The sequence below is a fragment of the Oncorhynchus tshawytscha genome, linkage group LG30 (genome assembly GCF_018296145.1).
Source record: "Oncorhynchus tshawytscha isolate Ot180627B linkage group LG30, Otsh_v2.0, whole genome shotgun sequence".
Lineage (NCBI taxonomy): Eukaryota > Metazoa > Chordata > Actinopteri > Salmoniformes > Salmonidae > Oncorhynchus > Oncorhynchus tshawytscha.
Genome location: NC_056458.1, coordinates 14,992,171 through 15,017,113, shown reverse-complemented (window position 1 = coordinate 15,017,113; position 24,943 = coordinate 14,992,171). Strand labels below are relative to the sequence as shown.

General features: G+C 45.8%; 1 protein-coding gene across 2 annotated transcripts in view; it reads right to left on the bottom strand.

Moving 5' to 3' along the window:
- Nucleotides 1-24,943, bottom strand: part of arhgap20b (Rho GTPase activating protein 20b) — a 42,176-nt gene that overhangs the window by 7,241 nt on the left and 9,992 nt on the right. For both annotated transcript variants that reach the window (XM_024420221.2, XM_024420222.2), the window contains 10 exons: nt 15,085-15,249; nt 14,690-14,839; nt 14,551-14,592; nt 14,327-14,411; nt 14,057-14,131; nt 13,577-13,643; nt 12,103-12,288; nt 1,287-1,459; nt 974-1,135; nt 676-785 (listed from right to left, as the gene is read on the bottom strand). In XM_024420221.2, coding sequence (XP_024275989.1) covers nt 676-785; nt 974-1,135; nt 1,287-1,459; nt 12,103-12,288; nt 13,577-13,643; nt 14,057-14,131; nt 14,327-14,411; nt 14,551-14,592; nt 14,690-14,839; nt 15,085-15,249 — 1,215 coding nt within the window. The remainder of the gene's footprint in view (nt 1-675; nt 786-973; nt 1,136-1,286; nt 1,460-12,102; nt 12,289-13,576; nt 13,644-14,056; nt 14,132-14,326; nt 14,412-14,550; nt 14,593-14,689; nt 14,840-15,084; nt 15,250-24,943) is intronic.

Sequence of the window (24,943 nt, the reverse complement as noted above, 5' to 3'; positions counted from 1 at the left end):
ATGGTATCCAATTGGTAGTTACAGTCTTGTCTCATCGCTGCAACTCCCGTACGGACTCGGGAGAGGCGAAGGTTGAGAGCCGTGCGTTCTCCGAACCACAACCAAGCCACACTGCTTCTTGATACAGTGCCCACTTAACCCGGAAGCCAGTCGCACCAATGTGTCGGAGGAAACACTGTGCACCTGGCGACAGTGTCAGCATGCACTGTGCCCAGCCCGCCACAGGAGTCTCTAGTGCGCGATGGGACCAGGACAACCCTGCTGGCCAAACCCTCCCCTAACCCGGACGACACTGGGCCAATTGTGCACCACCCCATGGATCTCCCGGTTGCAGCCGGCTGCGACAGAGCCTGGACTCGAACCCAGAATCTCTAGTGGCACAGCTGAATCTCTAGTGGCACTGCGATACAGTCCCTTAGAACATTGCGCCACTCAAGAGGCTCCAAATCCCATAGAATAGGTAGCCACCGGACAATCATTCAAGCAGGAAAATCTCAATAAAACAATTGTAAGCAGATCCATTATATCAGAGGTGGGTGCAGAGGGTGGAGTCTTTTGTTTCATCCCTGCTCTAACACAATTGTCTCAGTTCATCAAGGACCATATGACAACTCCTTTATTTTAGCCACTAATCTATTGTTGGTAAACAAATAAACAGATGTATGAATCTCTCACCCTTTTATCAACTCAATCTTGTCTTCAATATCATCAGCCGCCATGACCTCCATCCACTTCTCATACAGACCAGTACTTAGCACACTGCCAGGGATGTTGCGCAGAAAGTCCTGTTCATTCAAATATAAGTGCGAGCAATCAAAATCTATACAGTACAGTAAGAAAATAGTTTTTTTTTAAATGTTGGTCCTCCATTTGAACATGTTACTGTTACTGCTGGCCATAATATTTCAGTTTAAAATCCAATGCAGTCTAGTAAATAATCTAAAACACAAGTGAGACTTCAGAAAGCAATTACAGTGATGACTGATGCAGCAACAAACACAGACTCCCCCTCCAGCTGAACACTGTTGCCAGAGTTCAGTCTTTCCTTCAGTTCCCGGCATGTCTTAGCATTGGCTGAGCGCCGGAAGATCCCTGTGGTGGTGGGGCCCTCATGATACAACAGATACAGCATGTCCTGTATGGAGAATAGACCAGACATGTAGTAGTTTGCAGGCGCAATTACAAGCTGTGAATAATTTGCCCACCATGACTGATATTATCCTAATTTTCCCATCATGACTTTCCCAGCAGTAGAGATGAATCATTTATAATTTTTCAGAACTCACCATGATGGGTCTGGGTAGATTTCCATGATGACAGATGGAGGACAATGAAAGACCAAAGAGCTTGTGAGGAGTTGTGGGGGATTCAGGATTTCCACCTCCTTGGCTGCCATGTCCTCTTCTCAGAGCCCAGTCTAACAGAGACTTCTTTCTCTTTATGTGTTTCTGAAAGGAATCTGTTGGAAATTATGAACAGTGCATTCTTTAGAAACTCTGAGTGACAGATATGTGGTTGTCATTCAATCAGACCTGCTTTCAGCCAAACAAAAATATTAAAATGTCATTTTGAGTAACAAATCTGTCACGGCTTCAATAAGTAATGAGTGCAGGAGTCAGGCGCAGAGAGCAGGGTAGTTCAAAAGATGTGGATCTTTACTATTCCAAAAAAAAACAGAGAGACGGTCACGCCACACACACAAAGGGCGCGTAAAGTCCCAGTCCAAACAAACAGGAAAAAACTGATCTGAAAAAATAAACCACAAGAATAATCAAACACCATAAACAGAAAAACAAGCCCGCACAAAAGCCGGTGGGCCTACTGGGTTTAAATAGCCCACAACCAAACCTAAACATGAAACAGGTGCAACAAATCAGACACAACTAAATGAAACAGAAAAGGGGATCGGTGGCAGCTAGTAGGTCCTCCCAGTCCACGAGGTACTGCAGGCCCCTCACCCGGCGTCTCGAGTCCAGAATAGCTCGTACAGTGTACGCCGGGGACCCCTCGATGTCCAGAGGGGGCGGAGGGACCTCCGGCACCTCACCTTCTTGTAGGGGACCAGCTACCACCGGCCTGAGGAGAGACACATGAAACGAGGGGTTAATGCGATAGTAAGAGGGAAGTTGCAATCTATAACACACCTCGTTTATCCTCCTCAGGACTTTAAATGGCCCCACACACTGCGGCCCCAGCTTCCGGCAGGGCAGGCGGAGGGGCAGGTTTCGGGTCGAGAGCCAGACCCTGTCCCCTGGTGCGAACACAGGGGCCTCACTGCGGTGGCTGTCAGCACTCTTCTTCTACCGTCCACCGGCCTGCTTAAGAGAGTCCTGGACTGCCCGCCAGGTCTCCCTAGAGCGCTGTACCCACTCCTCCACCACAGGAGCTTCGGTCTGACTTTGATGCCACGGAGCCAGGACCGACTGGTAGCCCAGCATGCATTGGAATGGCGACATGTTCGTGGAGGAGTGACAGAGTGAGTTCTGGGCCAACTTCCTCATGGGACGTACCTCGCCCATTCTCCTGGCCGGTTCTGGCAATACGACCGCAGAAACCTACCCACTTCCTGGTTCACTCTTTCCACCTGCCCATTACTCTCGGGTGATAACCAGAGGTCAGGATGACCGAGACACCCAGACGCTCCATAAACGCCCTCCAAACACGGGTCGTGACCTGGGGACCTCGATCAGATACGATGTCCTCTGGCACCCTGTAGTGCCGGAAGACGTGGGTAAATAGAGCCTCCGCAGTCTGTAGGGCCGTAGGGAGACCAGGCAATGGGAGGAGACGGCAGGACTTAGAGAACCGATCCACAACGACCAGAATATTAGTGTTCCCCTGAGATGGGGGAAGATCAGTAAGAAAGTCCACCGATAGATGAGACCAGGGCCGTTGTGGAACCAGAAGGGGCTGTAACTTCCCTCTAGGCAGGTGCCTAGGAGCCTTACTCTGAGCGCACACCGAACAGGAGGAGACATAGAGCCTCACGTCCTTGGCCAAGGTGGGCCATTTCCCCCTAAGACCCCGCACTGTCCTCGCAATCCCCGGATGACCTGAAGAAGGTAGTGTGTGAGCCCACCGAATCAATTTATCACAGACACCAAGCGGCACGTACCTGAAACCGGTCGGACACTGTGGAGGCGCAGGTTCCAACCGCAATGCCCGCCCCCCATACCACCGGAGCCACCAGCCTAGCAGCTGGAAGGATGGGAGTAGGATCGATGGACCGGTCCTCAATGTCATAGAGACGGAACAGCGCGTCGGCCTTAGTGTTGAGGGAACCTGATCTATAAGAGATGGTAAATCTAAATCGAGTAAAGAACATAACCCACCTAGCCTGAAGCGGATTCAGTCTCCTCGCCGCCCGGATATACTCCAGATTGCGGTGGTCAGTCCAGATGAGGAAAGGGTGTTCAGCCCCCTCAAGCCAGTGTCTCCACACCTTCAGGGCTTTTACCATAGCTAGCAACACCCGGCCCCCCACATCATAGTTCCGCTCCGCCTGACCCAGCTTCTTAGAAAAGAAAGCGCAGGGGCGGAGCTTCGGTGGCGTGCCCGAGCGCTGTAACAGCACGGCCCCAACCCCAGCCTCGGACGCATCCACCTCCACTATGAATGCTAACGAAGGGTCCGGATGCGCCAATACGGGCGCGTCAGTAAACAGCGCCTTCAACTGATTGAAAGCTCCATCTGCCTCGGCCGACCACCGTAAACGCACCGCCCTTCACTTCAGCAGTGAGGTAATAGGCGCTGCCATTTGGCCAAAACCCCGGATAAATCTCCGGTAGTAATTGGCAAACCCTAAAAATCGCTGTACCTCCTTTACCGTGGTCGGAGTCGGCCTATGATGCACGGCGTTAACGCGGTCACACTCCATCACCACCCCCGAGGTGGAAATGCGATAACCCAGGAAGGAAACGGCTCATTTGGAGAACACACATTTCTCGTTTGGAGAACACGGAAGGAAACGGCTCGTTTGGAGAACACACATTTCTCGTTTGGAGAACACAGTTGGCCCATTCCAGACATGCGCGGCGCGTGTGGCAGAATAGATCAAGATGTCATCAATGTATACCACCACACCCTGCCCGTGCAGGTCCCTGAGAATCTCATCTACAAAGGATAGAAAGACGTCTGGAGCATTCTTTAACCCATACGGCATGACGAGGTACTCATAGTGGCCTGATGTGGTACTAAACGCTGTTTTCCACTCGTCTCCCTCCCGAATACGTGAAAAAACGCGCTCCGTGGAATGATTCCACCGCCGTAGCGATGAGAGGTAGCGGATAACTAAATCCCATTGTGATCGAATTTAGACCTCGATAATCAATGCACGGACGCAGTCCTCCCTCCTTTTTCTTCACAAAAAAGAAACTCGAGGAGACAGGTGACATGGAGGGCCGAATGTACCCCTGTCTCAGAGATTCCGTGACATATGTCTCCATAGCCAACGTCTCCTCCTGAGACAATGGGTACACGTGACTCCTGGGAAGTGCAGCGTTCTCCTGGAGGTTTATCACGCAATCTCCCTGTTGATGGGGTGGTAATTTGGTCACCTTCTTTTTACAAAAAGCGATAGACAAATTGGCATATTCTGGGGGAATGCGCACAGTGGAAACCTGGTCTGGACTCTCCACCGACGTGGCACCGATGGAAACTCCTATACACCTACCTGAACACTCCTCTGACTACCCCCGAAGAGCCCCCTGTCTCCAGGAAATGAGGGGATTGTGAATAGCCAGCCAGGGAATCCCCAACACCACTGGAAACGCAGGTGAATCAATAAAGTAGAAACTGATCCGCTCCCTATGATCCCCCTATGCGTTACCATGTCCAGCGGAATCGTGGCCTCCCTGACCAGCCTTGACCCTAACGGTCGGCTAACTGAGGAGTGCATGGGGAAAGGTGGGTCTATCTGCACCAACGGAATACCCAACTTACGGGCGAGTCCGCAATCCATAAAACTCCCAGCTGCGCCTGAATCGACTGGCGCCTTATGCTGGAGAGAGGGAAAAAACGCAGGGGAAAAAATTCATAAAAACATGTGACCAACAGGGAGCTCTGGGTGAGTTTGGTGCCTACTCACCTGGGGTGGCCGAGAAGTGTTCCGCCTGCCATCTCGACTCCCCAACGCACTCCTCCAGCACCGGTCCGAAGTGTGTCCTCTCCGGCCGCAGTAGGTGCAGGAGGAGCCTCCTCCTCCGGTCCCCCTAGATGCAGCTCCTCCCAACTCCATCGGAGTTGGAGCGGGAGGGCTGGGAGGTGGAACTGACAGGACCCCCTCTGAACGCCCGCGGGCAGCTAGCAGGTTGTCCAGTCGGATCGACATGTCTATAAGCTCGTCGAGGGAGAGTGTGGTGTCCCGACAAGCTAGCTCCCTGCGGACGTCCTCCCGGGAGGCTGCATTGGTAGTGGTCCATCAGGGCCCTGTCATTCCACCCCGCACCAGCAGCCAAGGTCCGGAACTCCAAGGCGAAGTCCTGCGTGCTCCTCGTCTCCTGTCTGAGGTGGAATAGTCGCTCACCCGCCGCTCAGCCCTCCGGAGGGTGGTCAAACACGGCCCGAAAACGGCGGGTGAACTCCGGGTAGTGGTCCCGAGCTGAGTCTAGGCCGTTCCAGACAGCGTTGGCCCATTCCAGGGCTCTACTCGTCAAACAGGAGACGAGGAGGCTCACACACTCCTCACCCGAGGGAGTTGGACGAACGGTAGCCAGGTAGAGCTCAACCTGGAGCAAAAACCCCTGGCACCCAGCCGCCGCTCCATCGTACTCCCTCGGGGGCGCGAGACGCAACATGCCGGAACCAGACGATGACATTGGAGGAGTGGGTTGTGTCATCTGTGGGGGAGCTGGGGTGGATGTCGGGAGACCACTCCTCTCCCATCGCTCCATCCTCTCCATCATCAGGTCCATCGCCGAACCGATCACATGGCTGTGTGATGGAGGACGCGCTCCTCCATCGATGGAAGAGGGGTGGTTGCTGCTCCTGCTGACTCCATAGTGGTGCGGGCTTCTGTCGCAGCTTCAATAAGTAGTGAGTGCAGGAGTCAGGCGCAGAGAGCAGGGTAGTTCAAAAGATATGGATCTTTAATATTTTTTTAAAAACAGAGAGACGGTCACGCCACACACACAAGGGCGCGTAAAGTCCCAGTCCAAACAAACAGGACGAAACTGATCGGAAAAAAGAAACCACAAGAATAATCAAACACCATAAACAGAAAAACAACTGGGCCTACTGGGTTTAAATAGCCCACAACCAACCCTAAACACGAAACAGGTGCAACAAATCAGACACAACTAAATGAAACAGAAAAGGGGACCGGTGGCAGCTAGTAGGCCGGCGACGACGAGCGCCGAGCGCCGGCCGAACAGGACGGCGGGATTCGTGACAAAATCAGTGCAATTCTCAGAGGAGAACACACAAAAACAATTATATATAATGCCAAATAAGGGTTATTTGGCTCATAACGATAGCGGAACTCTTTTTGGTGCTACAGTATATACTGTAGAACCCTTTTCAAAGATTCTGAAAAGAACCATGTTCATAAGGTTCTATATGTAACCTTGTTTTGTGATGTAAAGAACTCTTTCCTAAGGTTCTATAAATAACCATTACCAAAAGTTTCTATACTGAACTAAAATATTAACGCAACATGTAAAGTGTTGGTCCCATGTTTCACAAGCTGATATAAAACATCCCAGAAATGTTCCATATGCACCAAAACTTATTTCTCTCAAGTTTAACGCAGAAATTAGTTAATAGATAATCCATCCACCTGACATGTGGCATATCAAGAAGCTGATTTAACAGCATGAACATTATGCAGGTGCACCTTGTGCTGGGGACAATAAAAGGCCACTCTAAAATATGCAGTTTTGTCACACAACACAACGCCACAGATGTCTAAAGTTTTGAGGGAGTGTGCAGTTGGCATGCTTACCGCAGGAATCTCTACCAGAGCTTTTGCCAGAGAATTGAATGTTAATTTCTCTACCATAAGCCGCCTCCAACGTCGTGTTAGAGAATTTGATAGTACGTCCAACCGGCCTCACAACCACAGACCACGTGTAACCACGCCAGTCCAGGACCTCCACATCCGGCTTCTTCACCTGCGGGATCATCTGGGACCAGCCACCCGGACAGCTGATGAAACTGTGGGTGTGCACAACCAAAGAATTTCTGTACAAATTGTCAGAAACTGTCTCAGGGAAGCTCATCTGCGTGCTCGTCATCCTCACCAGGGTTTGGAACTGACGGCAGTTCAGCATCGTAACCAACATCAGTGGGCAAACGCCCACCTTGGATGGCCATTGGCATGCTGGAGGAGTGTGTTTTTCACAGACGAATCCCGGTTTCAACTGTACAGGGCAGATGCCAGAAAGCATGTATGATGTGGGCAAGCAGTTTGCTGACATCAACGTAGTGAACAGAGTGCCCCATGTGGCGGTGGGCTAAAGACAACGAATACAATAGCATTTTAACGACGGCAATTTGAATGCACAGGGATACCATGATGAGAATCCCATTGTCATGCCTTTCATCCGCCTCCATCACCTCATGTTTCAGAATGTTAATACACTGTCCACAAGGACCTGAACACAATTCCTGGAAGCTAAATGTCCCAGTTCTTCCATGGCCTGCATACTCGCCAGACATGTCACCCATTGAGCATGTTCCAGCGTGTTCCAGCGTGTTCCAGTTCCCACTAATATCCAGCAACTTCCCACAGCCATTGAAGAGGAGTGGGACAACATTGTACAGACCACAATCAACAGCCTGATCAACTCCATGCAAAGGAGATGTGTCTCACTGCATGAGGCAAATAGTGTTCACACCAGATACTGACTGGTTTTCTGATCCACGACCCTACTTTTTTTTTAAAGGTATCTGGGAGCAAGAGATTCATATCTGCATTCCCAGTTGTGTGAAATTCATAGATTAGTGAGTAATATATTTATATATTTCAATTGACTGATGTCCTTAAATGAACTGTAATTCAGTAAAATCTTTTAAATTGTTGCATGTTGTGTTTATATTTTTGTTGTTCTGTTGTTACAACCCTATTCTGGTACTACAAAATGTATATATAATTTGCATGGTGCTGTAAAGTACACTTTCTTATTAAGGTTCTCTAAAGAACTAATCTCAATTTCAAAGGTTCTATAAAAAGTTTCTGCCATATAATATTGTTTTGTGTTGAATAAAAAATCCATAGATGTTATGTTTGTGTTGGTTGACAAGTTGAATCAGGTGTGCTAGCACTGGAATAGATCAAATACATGGAATGGCAGGCTGTCGCCGAGGAGAGGTTTTGAAGAACTTTAATATCCTACAGTTTCTCTGAAACTTAGCTGAACAAGGACATGGATAAAAGCTTTTTTTCTGTGCATCGGCAGCACAGAACGGCAGCGTCGGGTAAGCTCATGGGGGGTGGTATGTGTCTCTTTGTTGTGTCTCTACATCATCTGGTACACAATCTCTAATATTAAGGAAGACTTGATGTTCTGCTCGCCTGAGTTAGAATACCTCACGATAAGCTGTACACCATACTAAGAGTTCTCATCTACATTGTTGGTAGCTGTCTAGTTACCAGCACAAAGGGATGCTGGCACTAAGATCGCATTGAACAAGCTGTTCAATGGGGCGGCAGGGTAGCCTAGTGGTTAGAGCGTTGAACTAGTGACACACTGGTAGAAACACACTGGTAGAAATTTGGTAAGACGGATTTCAGTTTTCCTGCATTAAAATTACCGGCCACTAGGAGCACCACCTCTGGATGAGCATTTTCTTGTGGCCTCATATTTTTTATTTTTTTCCTAGTCAAGTCAGTTAAGAACAAATTCTTATTTTCAATGACGGCCTAGGAACAGTGGGTTAACTGCCTGTTCAGGGGCAGAACGACAGATTTGTACCTTGTCAGCTCACGGATTCGAACTTGCAACCTTTCGGTTACTTACCGAAAGGTTGTAACCTTTTGTTACTTACAAAAGGTCGCAAAGTTCAAGGGGGGCGAATACTTTCGCAAGGCACTGTATATATATATACACAACCATGAAGATGTCTTGCTCTCAGCATTCTGTAAATTCATGCATATGTTCAAATACTGTAGCATGAACATGAATTTACTGAATGCTGAGAGCAAGACATCATCATGCTTGTGTGACACTTGAATGTTGGTCAAAAGGGAAATAAATTAAATAATTCGCTAGCAGGAATGACACCGATAAACAGCGTTCTTCGCTCTCTGCCTGCTGAACACCTGCTCTCACCGTCGTTAACAGAGCTGCTGGAAAACAGTGGGGTCGAAGGACGCTGTCTACCGGTCTCTCCGCTAGCATTGGAGGCAGTGGAGCATCTGGACCAACTATTGAGGAATTGAACTAAACCATTCCAACGTTTCTGAAACTACCTCCCCTAACATGTCATGTTTGAAATGTTCTACCCTCTTGTGGCTTTGAGTCAGTGACTCTTATCACGGAGTTTGCTAGTTACCGACACCATGTGCAAACACCGTTTACTAGCACAGTGTTGCTCGAGCCTCCCGCCTGTTGTGTACCGGAGAAAACTGTGCCTGACAGGTAAGGACAAATGACACTGTCAACCGATCATCCCCACCTCTCGATAGCACAGCAGACGGAAGGCTGGGGCGACACGTGTGCTAGCTAGCTTGATCGTTAGCAACACGGTGTGCTAGCTTGCTAGTTAGCCTCCCACCTACTGTGTACCATAGTCCTCCTTAGGACTAGCTAGCTAAGCAATCAGTGTGTCTGTCACTCCAGCCTGACAAACACCTGCCCTCGTCATTGTTAACAGAACTGTGGGAAAACAGTGCCCGACAGGCAGGGGAGAAGGACACTGTCAAATTAAGTGGACACTTCTGATGACGTATCGTGACGTCTGATCAGTACACACTCGCAGGGCGGCAGGAATGCTTTTAAAATGGAAATTGGATGGAAATTCGTGACTCGTTCCGCGATGATTGTGTTTTCAGCCACCGGTAGCTTGTGGGTGCTTTATATGCACTACAGTCAATTATGAGTGCATGTCTGTCTACTATAATTATTAATATGCGCCTACTGTATGATAGCTAGCAAATTAATTAGCTAACTAATGTTAGCCTACCTAGCTGGAACTTCTGAAGAAGGAAAATGTTTCATTTCTACAATTTCCGGAAGATAAGCAAACAATTTTTTTTTACATTACGTGTTTGTGCCGTTATGTGCATTAGTAGCATCATTTATAACTTATTTACATTCGTTTTTACTTACACTTGTATGTTGACTTTGAAATGTTTTTAAAAGTTTTTGCTGACTTTTCTTAGCTGATGTACAATCGTCGCGAATTGAATTATGGGGAGTTTCAGGCCCCGGAGTGAACATAGTTGTACACTAGCAAATACGACTAAATACAAGGGCTGAGGGGCTTACGTTGCAAACTTCCCTTGCTTGGCTAATCATTTGGACCACCCTCCAAGATGGCGACGGGGATTCCTCCAAGGGCATAAGGCGAGGGTAAGTGGAAGAGGGTCTGTATTTTAAATGTTTGGACAGCAACCACTGTCCACTGGTATATGGCTAGCTACCTAACGTTGTCGCCCCCGCCCCTTCTTCTTCTGTGGGGTTTATCGGCAACTGGAATCCAACGTTATTGTGCATTATCCCACCTACTCTACTGGAGTGCCCCTGCCTATGTCTGTCCTAAATAAAACGTCTACCAATATAAGTATAAAGAGCAGGAATGCCCTGAATTTCCGTTCACAATTGCACCCTTCTCTGGAGGAATTGTGTGCTACCTGCATGAGTGACAGAGGGTGGTGCTTGCTGTGTGTGGCCTAGGAGCATAAAGCAAGCGACTGCGGGAGACATCCTGTCTTGTTTGAGTAGTGTAGAGAAGAGTTTTTTTTTCCCCCATTGGTGCTCCCAAAATGAAACTCCAGGTCGCACAGCTAAATGACCACTTAAAGAGTCATTATGGTTGCACATAGAACCATCACCCTTACCAAATAACTCTTGAAGAATCTTGTTTTCTAAGTGTCCAGACACAGACAGGGAGAATACAGCCACAAAGGCATACATGAAAAGACAGGGATGTGAGGAACTGATGTGTGGATACAGCCCTTAGACGTGGTATATTGGCCATATACCACAAACTCTTGAGGTGCCTTATTGCCATTATAAACTGATTACAAATGTAATTAGAGCAGTAAAAATAAATGTTTTGCCATATCTGTGGTATATGTTGGCCAATCAGCATTCAGGGCTTGAATCACCCAGTTTATAATCATGAATGAATGATGATGTGACCTGGATGGTCAAGAGGTTAGTGCTGCTGCTCCTGGTACACATACATACCGCTGTCACAGTAGGACTGAATCCGGCATATACTGCTCTGTGACCATTAAAATTGGATCTTTCCTGGGATGTGAGCACTGATGTATGGTGGAAAAAGTTAAATACATTTTTCTTGCCATAAATTGTTCAGTAGAAAATGTTGACATTACAAGACAGCTGCTGAAAACACCCTTAATAAGGCATCATGCAGAGAAATCGCCATGCATGGTTTTTCAGATATACTTTCCGCATTTGTGCATAGAAATGACTGCAAAACAATTCAATTGGCATTTGAGAATCCTTGATTCGTTATAAAGTGCAGCAAAAAGGTCAGCTATAAAATAATTTGTATTTTTTTTCTCACAATTTTATGCCATGACAGAGAGACAGTATGCCATGACAGAGAGACAGTATGCCATGACAGAGAGACAGTATGCTATGACAGAGAGACAGTATGCCATGACAGAGAGACAGTATGCTATGCCTCCAACAAGCAATGGAACATTTAGAACACTGTAATTATTCTAATTACAGGAAGGATATTCTGATAACATCTGCACTACATGTGCTAGCGTGACAGGAAGTTATTTACTATCTCCATTATGAATAAACCACTTCTGTAAAGAGGGCTAGATAATTGACTTGTAGAAACAAAATCCACTAAAGAAAATGACATTGTTTACCCCTGTGGTGTATATCGGTGGAACTTAAAAATCAATACATGCCAGCATCTCTCTCTCTCTCTCTCTCTGAAAGTTAATGAATGATTCACCTGCTCGACCATGTCCTCCCCCCTCAGCCTTTAGCCTAAGGATGAAGCGAGGCCCGGAAGCGTCTTTAAGAAGGTGATCAAGGTAGAGGCTCCCATCTACAGTCAGAATGTTGTTGGTGACTGTCAAGGCTTGGCGGTCCATTTCCCTCAAGGAGTTCAGAATAATACTGAAGGGATGCTCATGACCTGTCAGACACGACACGTGTAGATCAGATCAGTTTTTTTTTGTATAGAATTGGAAAATGCATTCACTCCCTGCTGCTACCATTTCTGTTTTAAGGAATAAGGCACAAAGGGATGTGGTAATGGCCAATATACCACAACTAAGGATTGTTCTTATGCACGACACAACGCGGAGTGCCTGGATACAGCCCTTATGCCGTGGTATATTGGCCATATACCACAAACCCTCGAGGTGCCTTATTGCCATTATAAACTGGTTACTAACGTAATTAGAGCAGTAAAAATAAATGTCATACCTGTGGTACACGGGATTGTCAGCCAATCAGCATTCAGGGCTTGAATCACCCAGTTTATAATCATGAATGAATGATGATGTGACCTGGATAGTCAAGTGGTTAGTGCTGCTGCTCCTGGTACACGTACATACCGCTGTCACAGTAGGACTGAATCCGGCCTATACTGCTCTGTGACCCATTATCATTTGATCTTTCCTGGTAATCTATCATTAGCTTACTATCTGTTCAAATAAAACCAAAACATCGAAAGGAGTCAAGAGGCAAGAAGACAAAAATCGAAAGGAGTGATTCAATTATATAGGAGATGCATGATGAATCACAACCCCCTTATAATTACATGGGCTTAAAGAAAAAGCAAATGTTATATAAAAATGCTTGTAGTACCAGTCCTTAGCTATTTAAAAAAAAACTGAGATCACCTCATCATTTCCCAGAGTCTATTTTGTTGCTGCTCATTTAAATGTAGTCCAGTGTATCTCAGTTGGTAGAGCATGGTGCTCGCAACGCCAGGGTTTTGGGTTTGATTCCCACAGGGCACCAGTATGAAGTTGTATACACTCACTGCTGTAAGTCGCTCTGGATAAGAGTGTCTGCTATAATATACTAATGAGCATTGACTAAATTATGTATTTTTCTACCAGCATTGACTTGAGAAAAATAGACAGAATAGCATGCGGTTGTATGAGACATTAATTCCAGACACACAAAGGCCCTCATGAATCCCTACTCCGATCCCCAGGATTCCTAATATGCTTTGGTTTTGTGAGAGGCTCCTGTAGCCAGGTCGCAAAGATTACAGTTTCAAGTCACAAACACTCCATGTGAACACACTAAGATGAGTACAGACAGAACCTGCCTGACTGAAATATTGGTTTGGGTAATCCTTTGACGGGACAGAAACTATGGTCTAAAATCCAAGCCAAGTGTGCCTTCATCCTGACTGTTTTTGGAGGCGTGTTTCAGTGCATAGTGATAGTACTATCACATTTCCTCACCGATAAGAGGATATAGGGCTTCCTCTCTCCCCGAGACTACCCAGAGGCGGTAGTCAGTGGGTCTGCCCTATGGGAGTAGAAAAATTATGTTTAGGATGAAGAAAGGAACATCAGAGTAATCTATAAGCCTAGGCACGGTCAGAGTCAGGAAATTACATTGTAAAGCATAAAATGTTGTCAATGATCCTTGTGTTCCTTTTCTGATACTCTTTCTGTCTTTTCTAAAGATCAATGAGTAAACATGTAGGCTAGTAGTAGCAGAATTTGATCTAAATTCTAAAGAGTAAACCTTAAAAAAAAAAAAAATGATTTACAACAGGTGTAATATTGCAGAGCTTGGTAAAAGTAATAATAATAATGATATATTACTCTAATTATAGTAAAATGGTTGTCCATACACATTCTAAACAGAACAGTTGGATTACTTCTAATAATAGAACAAAGACATAATTAATACAGAAATTGGTGGCAACAACTCACAGTGAGTTTAAATTGTTGGGTGAGGATCCTGATGACTTTGTCAACATCACATGTATTGTCCACATTCACAGTCGTCTAGATTAAAACACAAATAATTCCTTCATAATCTTATAGAATTGGAAAATATTTTCTGAGGTTACTTGAATAAATGTTATGTTAACTAGAAATAGTCATACATGTAAATCATATTTAATTTAGAATGTGAACATTTGGGGAAAATAATAAGCATCTGAGAAGTAGCAGTAGTTGTAGATGAGTGAATTCTCTTACCATTGCACTATTTCCAATGTCCACGAGAACAACCTTCATGGTGAGATTACTGAGATATTCCACTTCCTTGGATTTGGTGATGTGCCTGTGCCAAATAGCATATATTAGTGCTAATGTGCATGCATCAGATAGGTATCAGATAGGTACAGTACATAATCCTATACATTTAATATCAGAAGTCATTTTCTATATTGTACATCTGGGTTTTGTAAGTATTTCCTTACCATTGTAAAGTGGAATACCACTTCTCCTTTGACTCCGATGAACTGATAGGGAAAACAAATGCCATCTTTATTTCCCTAAAATAGGAATTTAATTAAATGTCAAGTACTAACCAAAAATGATTAGATTGGTGTAGCCTACCTGAGAGTTACCACGTAATTGATGGTAGGCCAGCCAATGACAAAGGAGTTCTTTGAGCACAGTTTTCTCTCTGCAACCTCTTCCATGCAGGAAGCCAACCATATCTCACACAGCCTCACTCTCTCCTTCCGTTTGCGGCTTGTGGAAGACCTGCAAGACAACAGGGTAAATACAACAATATCAGCAATCTATCAGGACAAATGCAACAGTAATTGCAATCATCAATTCCACTTTATATTTTCATTTTGTTGAAGTGCCCCTCTCGTCCTAAGATACATCTGTACAATTTACATAATGGAGAAAATGATAACTTCTATTAAGTCATTGTTAGTTCTCATCTATTCTATTCATCTTGTTCAGTAAGTGAACATTATTTTTATATGCTGAGGACTAACTTTGATTTAGCGACGATGAGTGTGTCACTGAAGAGGAACAAGTGTCTCTCCTGGGTCTGCAGTCCAGTGCTGAGCTGCACGTGCTCTTCCATCACAAACTCTGCACTCTGGGATGTTAGGTTCTGGATCAGCGCTGCTCTTGGTGATGGGACTGGGACGGCATCCCTAAAGACAAAAAACACTCTGTAAAGTGGGTATCATGTCTCTGGCAATGAGACATGATACTGGACCTTGTTTCCCATCAAACATGCATTTACAATACGTTCATCACATCACATCACACAAAAAATAAACAGGGGTTACATACAGTGCCTTCAGAAAGTATTCATACCCCTTGACTTGCAGTGCATTCGGAAAGTATTCAGACCCCTTCCCTTTTTCCACATTTTGTTGTGTTACAGTACAGCCTGAATTTAAAAGGGATGAAATAAAAAAAGATTCTCACCCGTCGACACACAATACCCCATAATGACAAAGTGAAAACATAATTTTACAAATGTTTGAACATTTATTGAAAATGAAATACAGAAATATCTCATTTACATAAGTATTCACATCCCTGAGTCAATACATGTTAGAATCACCTTTGGCAGCGGTTACAGCTGTGAGTCTTTCTGGGTAAGCTTTGCACACATGGATTGTATAATACTTGCACAGTATTCTTTAAAAAAATATATCTGTCATGTTGTTTGTCGATCATTGATAGGCAGACATTTTCAAGTCTTGCCATAGATTTTCAAGTCGATTTAAGTCAAAATTGCAACTAGGCAACTCAGGAACATTCAGTGTCGTCTTGGTAATCAACTTCAGTGTATATTTGGCCTTGTGTTTTAGGTTATTGTCCTGCTGAAAGATGAATTTGTCTCCCAGTGTCGGTTGAAAAGCGGACTAACTAGGTTTTCCTCCAAGATTTTGGCTGTGCTTAGCTCTATTCTCCATTCTCTTCTCCATTAATTTATTTTTAAAAACTCCCTAGTCCTTGCCAATGACAAGCATACCCATAACATGATGTAGCCACCACAATGCTTGAAAATATGAAGTGGTACTCAATGATGTGTTGTGTTGGATTTGTATTCAGGACATAAAGGACACACATTTTTTGCAGTTTTACTTAAGTGCCTTATTGCACACAGGATGCATGTTTTGGAATATTTTTGATTCTGTACAGGCTTCCTTCTTTTCACTCTGTCGTTTAGTATTGTGGAGTATGCTGTTAATCCATCCTCAGTTTTCTCCTATCACAGCCATTAAACTATGTAACTGTTTTAAAGTCACCATTGGCCTCATGGTGAAATCCTTGAGCGGTTTCCTTCCTCTCCAGCAACTGAGTTAGTTATACTATCCAAAGTTTAATTAATAATTTTCACAATGCTCAAAGGGATATTCAATGTCTGCATTTAAAAAAAAACTTTCTACCAATAGGTGTCCTTTGTGAGGCATTGGAAAACCTCCCTGGTCTTATTAGAGATAATTGTGTGGGGTACAGAGATGAGGTAGTTGTTTAAAAAAATCATAATTTTAAACACTATTATTGCACACAGAGTGAGTCCATGCAACTTATCATGTGACCTGTTAAGCAATTTTTACTCCTGAATGTTTTCATGCTTGCCATAACAAAGGGGTTTCCATTGGTGCTACCACGGTGGAAAGTCCAGACCAGGTCTCCACCATGCGCATCCCCCCAGAATATGCCGATTTGGCTCTCGCCTTCTGTAAAAAGAAGACGACTCAATTACCACCTCATCGACGGGGGATTGTGCGATAAATCTCCTGGCAGACGTTGCGCTTCCCAGGAGTCACGTGTATCCCCTGTCGCAAACGGAGACGGCAGCTATGGAAACATGTGTCTCTGAATCCCTGCGTCAGGGGTACATTCGGTCCTCCACTTCACCCGCCTCCTCGAGTTTCCTTTTTGTGAAGAAGGATGGAGGTCTACGCCCGTGCATTGACTATAGAGGTCTCGATCAAACCATGGTGCGGTACAGTTACCCGCTACCTCTTATCGCCATGGCAATTGAGTCGCTGCATGGGGCGCACTTCTTCACGAAACTGGATCTCAGGAGTGCGTATAACCTGGTGCATATCTGGGAGGGAGACGAGTGGAAGACAGCATTTAGTACCACCTCAGGGCATTATGAGTACTTAGTCATGCCGTACGGGTTGATGAATGCTCAATCAGTTTTTCAATCCTTTGTAGACAAGATTTTCAGGGACCTGCACGGGCAGGGTGTAGTGGTGTATATCGATGATATTCTGATATACTCCACTACACGCATCCTTGGTACGCATGCGTCCTTGGTACTCCCATTACCTCACTGCTGAAGGGGGGGTCCCGTACGGAGGCGGACAGGGCTTTTGGGCAACTAAGGGCTCTGTTTACTTCGGCTCCCGTGCTGGCCCATCCGTATCCCTCTTTGGTGGACGTGGAGGTGGACGTGTCCGAGGCTGGGATAGGAGCTGTGCTCTCACAGCGCTCGGGTACGCCATCAAAACTCCGCCCCTGTGCTTTCTTCTCGAATCTCAGCCCAGTGGAGCGTAACTATGATGTGGGGGACCGGGAACTGTTGGCTGTGGTTAAAGCGTTGAAGGCATGGAGACATTGGCTTGAGGGGGCTAAACACCCTTTCCTCATCTGGACTGACCACTGCAACCTGGAGTACTTCCGGGCAGCGAGGAGACTGAATCCTCGTCAGGCAAGGTGGGCCATGTTCTTTACCCGTTTTGTGTTTACCCTGTCCTACAGACCAGTTTCCCAGAATACAAAGGCAGACGCACTGTCCCGGCTGTATGACACAGAGGAGCGACCCATGGATCAGACTCCCATACTCCCGGCCTCTTGCCTGGTAGCGCCGGTCATGTGGGAGCTGGACGCGTTCCGTCTGCTGTCCATGATCTATTGGTCCCACACGTCACCCTCCTCTGGTCATCTGGGGATCGGTCGGACGGTGCGCTGTCTGACTGGCAAGTACTGTTGGCCCACCTTGGCTAAGGACGTGAGGGTCTATGCTTCCTCCTGCTCGGTGTGTGCCCAGTGTAAGGCTCCGAGACACCTGCCCAGAGGTAAGCTACACCAATTACCCGTTCCACAACGCCCTTGGTCACACCAGTCTGTGGATTTTTTAACCAATCTACCTCTTTCACAGGGAAACACTACGATCCTGGTCATTGAAGATAATTTCTCTAAGTTCTGACGTCTCCTCCCTCTGCCCGGTCTTCCTACGGCCCTACAGACTGCGGAAACCCTGTTTACTCACGTCTTCTGGCACCATGGGGTGCCTGAGGATATAGTGTCTGATCAGGGTCCCAGTTCACGTCACGAGTCTGGAAGGCGTTCATGGAACGTCTGGGGGTCTCGATCAGCCTTACCTCGGGATTTCACCCCGATAGTAACGGGCAGGTAGAGAGAGTCAACCAGGATGTGGGCAGGTTTCTGCGGTCCTATTGCCAGGACCGGCCATGGGAGTGGGCGGTGTTCGTGCCCTGGGCCGAGATGGCACAGAACTCGCTTCGCCACTCCTCCACTAACCTCTCCCCCTTTCAGTGCGTATTGGGGTACCAGCCGGTCCTGATGCCGTGGCATCAGAGCCAGATCGAGGCTCCTGTGGTGGACGACTGGTTCAGGCGTGCGGAGGAGACATGTGAGGCCGCCCATGTTCACCTCCAGCGAGCCGCGCTTCGCCAAAAGACAAGCGCGGACCGTCGCCGCAGTGTGACCCCGGTGTTCGCACCGGGGGACCGGGTCTGGCTCTCGACCCGAAACCTGCCCCTCCGCCTGCCCTGCCGGAAGCTGGGTCCGCGGTTTGTGGGGCCATTCAAAGTCCTGAGGAGGGTGAACGAGGTGTGTTACAGATTACAGTTCCCTCTGATTACCGTATTAACCTCTCGTTCCATGTGTCTCTCCTCAGGCAGGTGGTGGCTGGTCCGCTCCAGGAAGCTGAGGTGCGGGAGGTCCCTCCGCCCCCTCTGGATATCGAGGGGGCCCCAGCGTACTCCGTTCATTCCATCCTGGATTCGAGGCGTCGGGCAGGGGGCCTTCAGTGGGAGGGGTACCGTCCGGAGGAGAGGTGCTGGGTCCCGGTTGCGGATGTTTTGGACCCCGAACTGCTGTGGGAGTTTCACCATCGCCGGCTGGATCGCCCTCCGGGTCGTCCCCGAGGCCGGTGTCGGTGCGCCAGCCATCGCCGCTCCATTTCTCATTTATCCATTTGTTTTGTCTTGTTCCATACACACCTGGTTTTCATTCCATAATCACTGCATGTATTTAGTCCTCTGTTCCACTCCATGTCTTTGTGTGTAATTGTTTATTGTTATGTGGATATTGGCAGGCGCTATACTTTTGTTATGTTATATGTTTTTGCCACGTTTTATGTTTTTATGTGCTGTCATTTTTGGACCGGAATTAAAGTGCACCTGTTTACTACACTCTGCTTTCCTGCGCCTGACTTCGCCTCCCGTACACACCCCTAACAATTACAGAACATACAAACATCAACATATAAATACAAAGAAAGAAAGTAAAATGCGGTCCTAAAATACAAACAAATTCATCAGTAATAAGTTGCTCAATCAGCTTTCTGAATTGCCCTCGTGGCACCAGAACATCACATTTAAGAACATTTTGAAGATTGTTACATAAATAAGGTGAATGAAAGGTAAATCAGCTTTTAGTTAACTCAGTAAAGACCAAAGGAATTTCCAGAGTGTGGTAACTCGTATGTCTAAAGTTTAGTTATGATGTTAGGTGCAGAGGGGCTTGATGTTAAAGGGATTTATAAATGAAAACATAGTAATGTACATGACATCAAAGACAGCCATCCAACTTTCTGTTTGAGAATGCAGTGATGAGTACTAAAATTGTCTCCTGTAATAAAGCGCAGTGCGCTACATTCATATAGATGCGATAGGAACGTTAACTAAATAATCTGCTTTCTACTATTTAGCGAGAGACAGGACCTGTTTCTATAGAAGAAGCCCATTTTTATTCTCAGCTTCTTAACTAACTCAACAATATACGGTACTATCCAGATATTTGTAAGCGTGGACAAGATATACAGTGCCAAATAAAATACAATTTCATTGGTCACATACATATATTTAGCAGATGTTACTGCGGGTGTAGCGAAAGCGAGAGTGTGCAAACTGTCATCAAGGCAAAGGGTGGCTACTTTGAAGAATCTAAAATAAAGTATATTTTGATTTGTTTCACACTTTTTTGGTTACTACATGATTCCATATGTGTTATTTCATAGTTTTAATATCTTCACTATTATTCTATAATGTAGAAAATAATACAAATAAAGAAAAAACCTTGAATGAGGTGTGTCAACTTTTGGCTGGTACTGTATATACAGTGCATTTGGAAAGGTATTCAGACCCATTTTTCCATATTTTGTTATGTTACAGCCTTATTCTAAAATTGATTAAATAAATATACATGCAATACCCCATAATGATAAAAACAGGTTTTTAGAAACGTTTGCAAATTTATAAAAAATAAAAAACAGAAATACCTTATTTACATAAGTATTCAGACCCATTGCTATGAGACTCAAAATTGAGCTCAGGTGCATCCTGTTTCCATGAATCATTCTTGAGATGTTTCTACAACTTGACTGGAGTCCACCTGTGGTAAATTCAATTGATTGGACATGATTTGGAAAGGCACAGATCTGTCTATATAAGGTCCCACAGTTGACAGAGCATGTCAGAGCAAAAGGAATTGTAAGTAGAGCACCGAGACAAGATTGTGTCGAGGCACAGATCTGGGGAAGGGTACCAAAACATTTCTTCAGCATTGAAGGTCCCCAAGAACATAATGGCCTCCATCATTCTTAAATGGAAGAAGTTTCGAACCACCAAGACTCTTCCTAGAGCTGGCTGCCTGGCTAAACTGAGCAATCGGGGGAGAAGAACCCAATGGTCATTCTGACAGAGCTCCAGAGTTCCCGATGGTCACTCTGGTCTGATGAAACCAAGATTCAACTATTTTGCCTGAATGCCAAGCGTCACGTCTGGAGGTAACATGGAACCATCCTTACCTTGAAGCATGGTGGTGGCAGCATCATGCTGTGGGGATGTTTTTCAGCGGCAGAGACTCAAATACTAGTCAGGATCGAGGGAAAGATGAACGGAGCAAAGTACAGAGAGATCCTTGATGAAAATCTGCTCCAGAGCACTCAGGACCTCAGATTGGGGTGAAGGTGCACCTTCCAACAGGACAACAACCCTAAGCACACAGCCAAGACAATGCAGGAGTGGCATCTCTGGACAGACCTGAAAATAGTTGTGGAGTGTCGCTCCCAATCCTACCTGACAGAGCTTGAGAGGATCTGCAGAGATGAATGGGAGAAACTCCCCAAATACAGTGGTGCCAAGCTTGTAGCGTCCTTTTCCTAAAGACCCAAGGCTGCCATCGCTACCAAAGGTGCTTCAACAAAGTACTGAGTTAAGGGTCTGTATATTTATGTAAATGTGATATTTCAGTTTGACATTTTTTATACATGTAATCAATTTTAGTACAAGGCTTTTACGTAACAACATTTGGAAAAAGTCAAACGTTCTGAATACTTTCCAAATGCACTGTATGGACACCATCCAAAGTACAGTATGCTTAAATCAGACTTATTTTTATGTGCTCTAGAGAACAACATACTGTATACTTAGTATTACCTGCATTCAGTACTAATTTCAGGTCAACAAAGTTTTTCTGTATACAGTGAAGGCAGACTGTAGTTCAGATAGAGCCTAGGCCAATTCAGAAAAGCCTCTGAATTAGCAGTGAGTGATCAACAGTATCTAAAGCCTTTGACAGGTCAATGAAGAGAACAGCACAATGTAGCCTTCTATCCATACAGTTAACCTCATAATTTATAACTGTCACGTCTGCTCCCGCAGAGGGTGCCAGGTTGCCCTGCATCACGCACTCTTATCATCCATTACGAACACCTGCCTTCCCTCGTCACGCGCATCAGTGATATTGGACTCACCTGGACTCACTCATCACCTGTTATTACCTCCCCTATATTTGGGGCGGCAGGGTAGCCTAGTGGTTAGAGCGTTAAACTAGTAACCGAAAGGTTGCAAGTTCAAATCCCTGAGCTGACAAGGTACAAATCTGTCGTTCTGCCCCTGAACAGTCAGTTAACCCACTGTTCCTAGGCCGTCATTGAAAATAAGAATTTGTTCTTAACTGAGTTGCCTAGTTAAATAAATGTAAAAAATAAATAAGAATTCCCCAGCTCTGCATTGATTGTTACTTGTTTGCTGACGCTGTTCCTGTTTCATTCCATGTCCATTATTTATTAAATGTTTGACTCCCCGTACCTGCTTCGTCTCTCCAGCGTCATTCCATGTGACAGAATGCAGAAGCCAACACACAAAGCATCGGAGAGTACTGACGTTCTGGTTGGTATGGTGTCATCGGCTCTGGGTCGCCACCGATGGAACCGGGGATGCCTAGCCAGCTCGCCGGGCTTCCACGCCCTAGCTGGCTCGAGAGGTTTCCTTTCCCCGGTTGGCTTGGATGGCGCCCATCCCACGTTGGGCCTCAGCCGGTTAGTCAGTTCTTGTTCACCCAGCCGGTCAAGGAGTTTTTTTTGTTTGTTGGTGACGTCGGGGTGGATTCCGCCGCCAATGGAACCGGGGGTGCCTAAGCCAGCCCGTCGAGCTTTCATGCCCCGGCTGGCTCGAGAGGTCTCTTTACCTCAGTTGGCTTGGCGGGTTCCCATCCCACGTCACACTCCACCGGATCTTCAGGCTCCTTCTGCAGCGGGATCGACAGGCGTCTTGCCTCAGCCGGTTCGTTGGGCTCCCATGCTCCAACTGGCTTGCTCAGCGCCCAGGTCTCAGTCGGTTCGCCCAGGTGGGACTCCTGGTTGCACCCCAAGAGGAGGGGGGGGTGGGTTACTGTCACATCTGCTCCCACATCCCGCCCCCTCCGGGCACTTAAGGGCACCAGGCTGCCCTGCATCACGCACTCTTATCATCCATTACGAACACCTGCCTTCCCTCGTCACGCGCATCAGCGATATTGGACTCACCTGGACTCACTCATCAGCTGTTATTACCTCCCCTATATTTGTCAGTTCCCCAGCTCTGTTCCCCTCTTCTGCATTGATTGTCTTTTGTTTGTGTTACTTGTTCGCTGACGCTGTTCCTGTCTCTTTCCATGTCCGTTATTTGTTAAATGTTTGACTCCCCGTACCTGCTTTGTCTCTCCAGCATCATTCCATGTGACAATAACTAAGGATGCAACAGAGATAGGGATATTACCTGGTCTAAAACCCGACTGATGTATATTTAGATTACACTGAAAAGATAAAGATCTTAGCTGAGAATGAATCAAGAATACAAATATTTGAACTAAGCAAGAACGTTTAGAAATAGGCCGATAATTATTTAGGACACAAGGGTCATGTCACGCCCTGACCGTAGAGAGCCTTTTTATGTCTCTATTTTGGTTTGGTCAGGGTGTGATTTGGGTGGGCATTCTATGTTCAATTTTCTTTGTTTTTGTATTTCTTTGCTTTGGCCAGGTATGGTTCTCAATCAGGGACAGCTGTCTATTGTTGTCTCTGATTGGGAACCATACTTAGGCTGCCCTTTTTCCCACCTGTGTTTGTGGGTAGTTAACTTTGTTTGAGGCATTGTGCCCTGTAAGCTTCACGGTTGTTTTCGTTTGTTGTTTTGTTGGCGTGATTTTTATAATAAAAGGAAAATGTACGCTCACCACGCTGCACCTTCGTCCGCTTCTTTCGACAGCCATGACAGATCATCACCCTTTCTTTGTGAAGGGGGAGTACAGGGCCACCTTCCAAATCTTGGCGATAGTACCAGATATAATCGTCAGGTTAAAAATATGGGTTAATGATTCAGCAATAAGGGAGGCAGAGAGCTACAGAAAAAATGGATCAAGCATATCAGCTCCCGCATCTAGCACATCACAGATAGTAAATTGTTGAAATAAAAACAGAGATTCGCTATAAGTTGACAGGTTAACCATCGAGTCAGCTAGAGGCTGGCAGAGGGAAGAGCAGTCGATTGATTGACAAAATAAAAAGCCTGCCGAGATAAAACAATGATTAAAAGCAACACTTATCCCATTCTTCTCAGTTATGATGTCAGAGTCAGACAGAACTTGCTTAGGCAGGGAAGAAGAAGAATTTGGACATTAAAGTACATTTACTGTTTTCCAAAATTTTGAACATCTGTTTAGAGTGTTGGGCCTGTAACCGAAAGGTTGCTGGATCGAATCCCAGAGCTGACAAGGTAAAAATCTGTCCGTTCTGCCCCTAAGCAAGGCAGTTAAACCACTGTTCCACGGGCGCCGAAGACATGGATGTCGATTAAGGCGGAAGACGCATTTCAGTTGTACAATGGACTAGGTGTCCCCCTTTCCCTTTCTCAATTGTCTGAAAGATTGCCAGTCCACTACAGTCAGTTTCTCTTGCTATGGCCCAGGTCTGATTTCTCCTCTGAATGAGCTCAGATAATTCAGAAGAAAACCAAGGGTTCGATCTATCTTTGACTCTGAATTGTTCAAAGGGGCGTGTTTATCTGCCAGATGAATAAATATGGAGGATACATTTTCTAAAGCCAACTCAGGGTCAAGAATACAGGAAATAGTGGCTAAATCAGTTCAACAAACTTTTGAATGTGTATCTTCTTAATTAAATGATGATTAGTATTTGGCTGTTTTGTATCTCTAATACTTACAATGGGACAATGATCACTGAGATCATATGCAAATACTCCACGAGACACATATTTATGGGGGTTATTAGTAAGAATTCAATCAATCAATGAAGAGTTAACAGGATTTTTCACATTTAGCGATGTGGGTTTTGATATCAATTGAGTC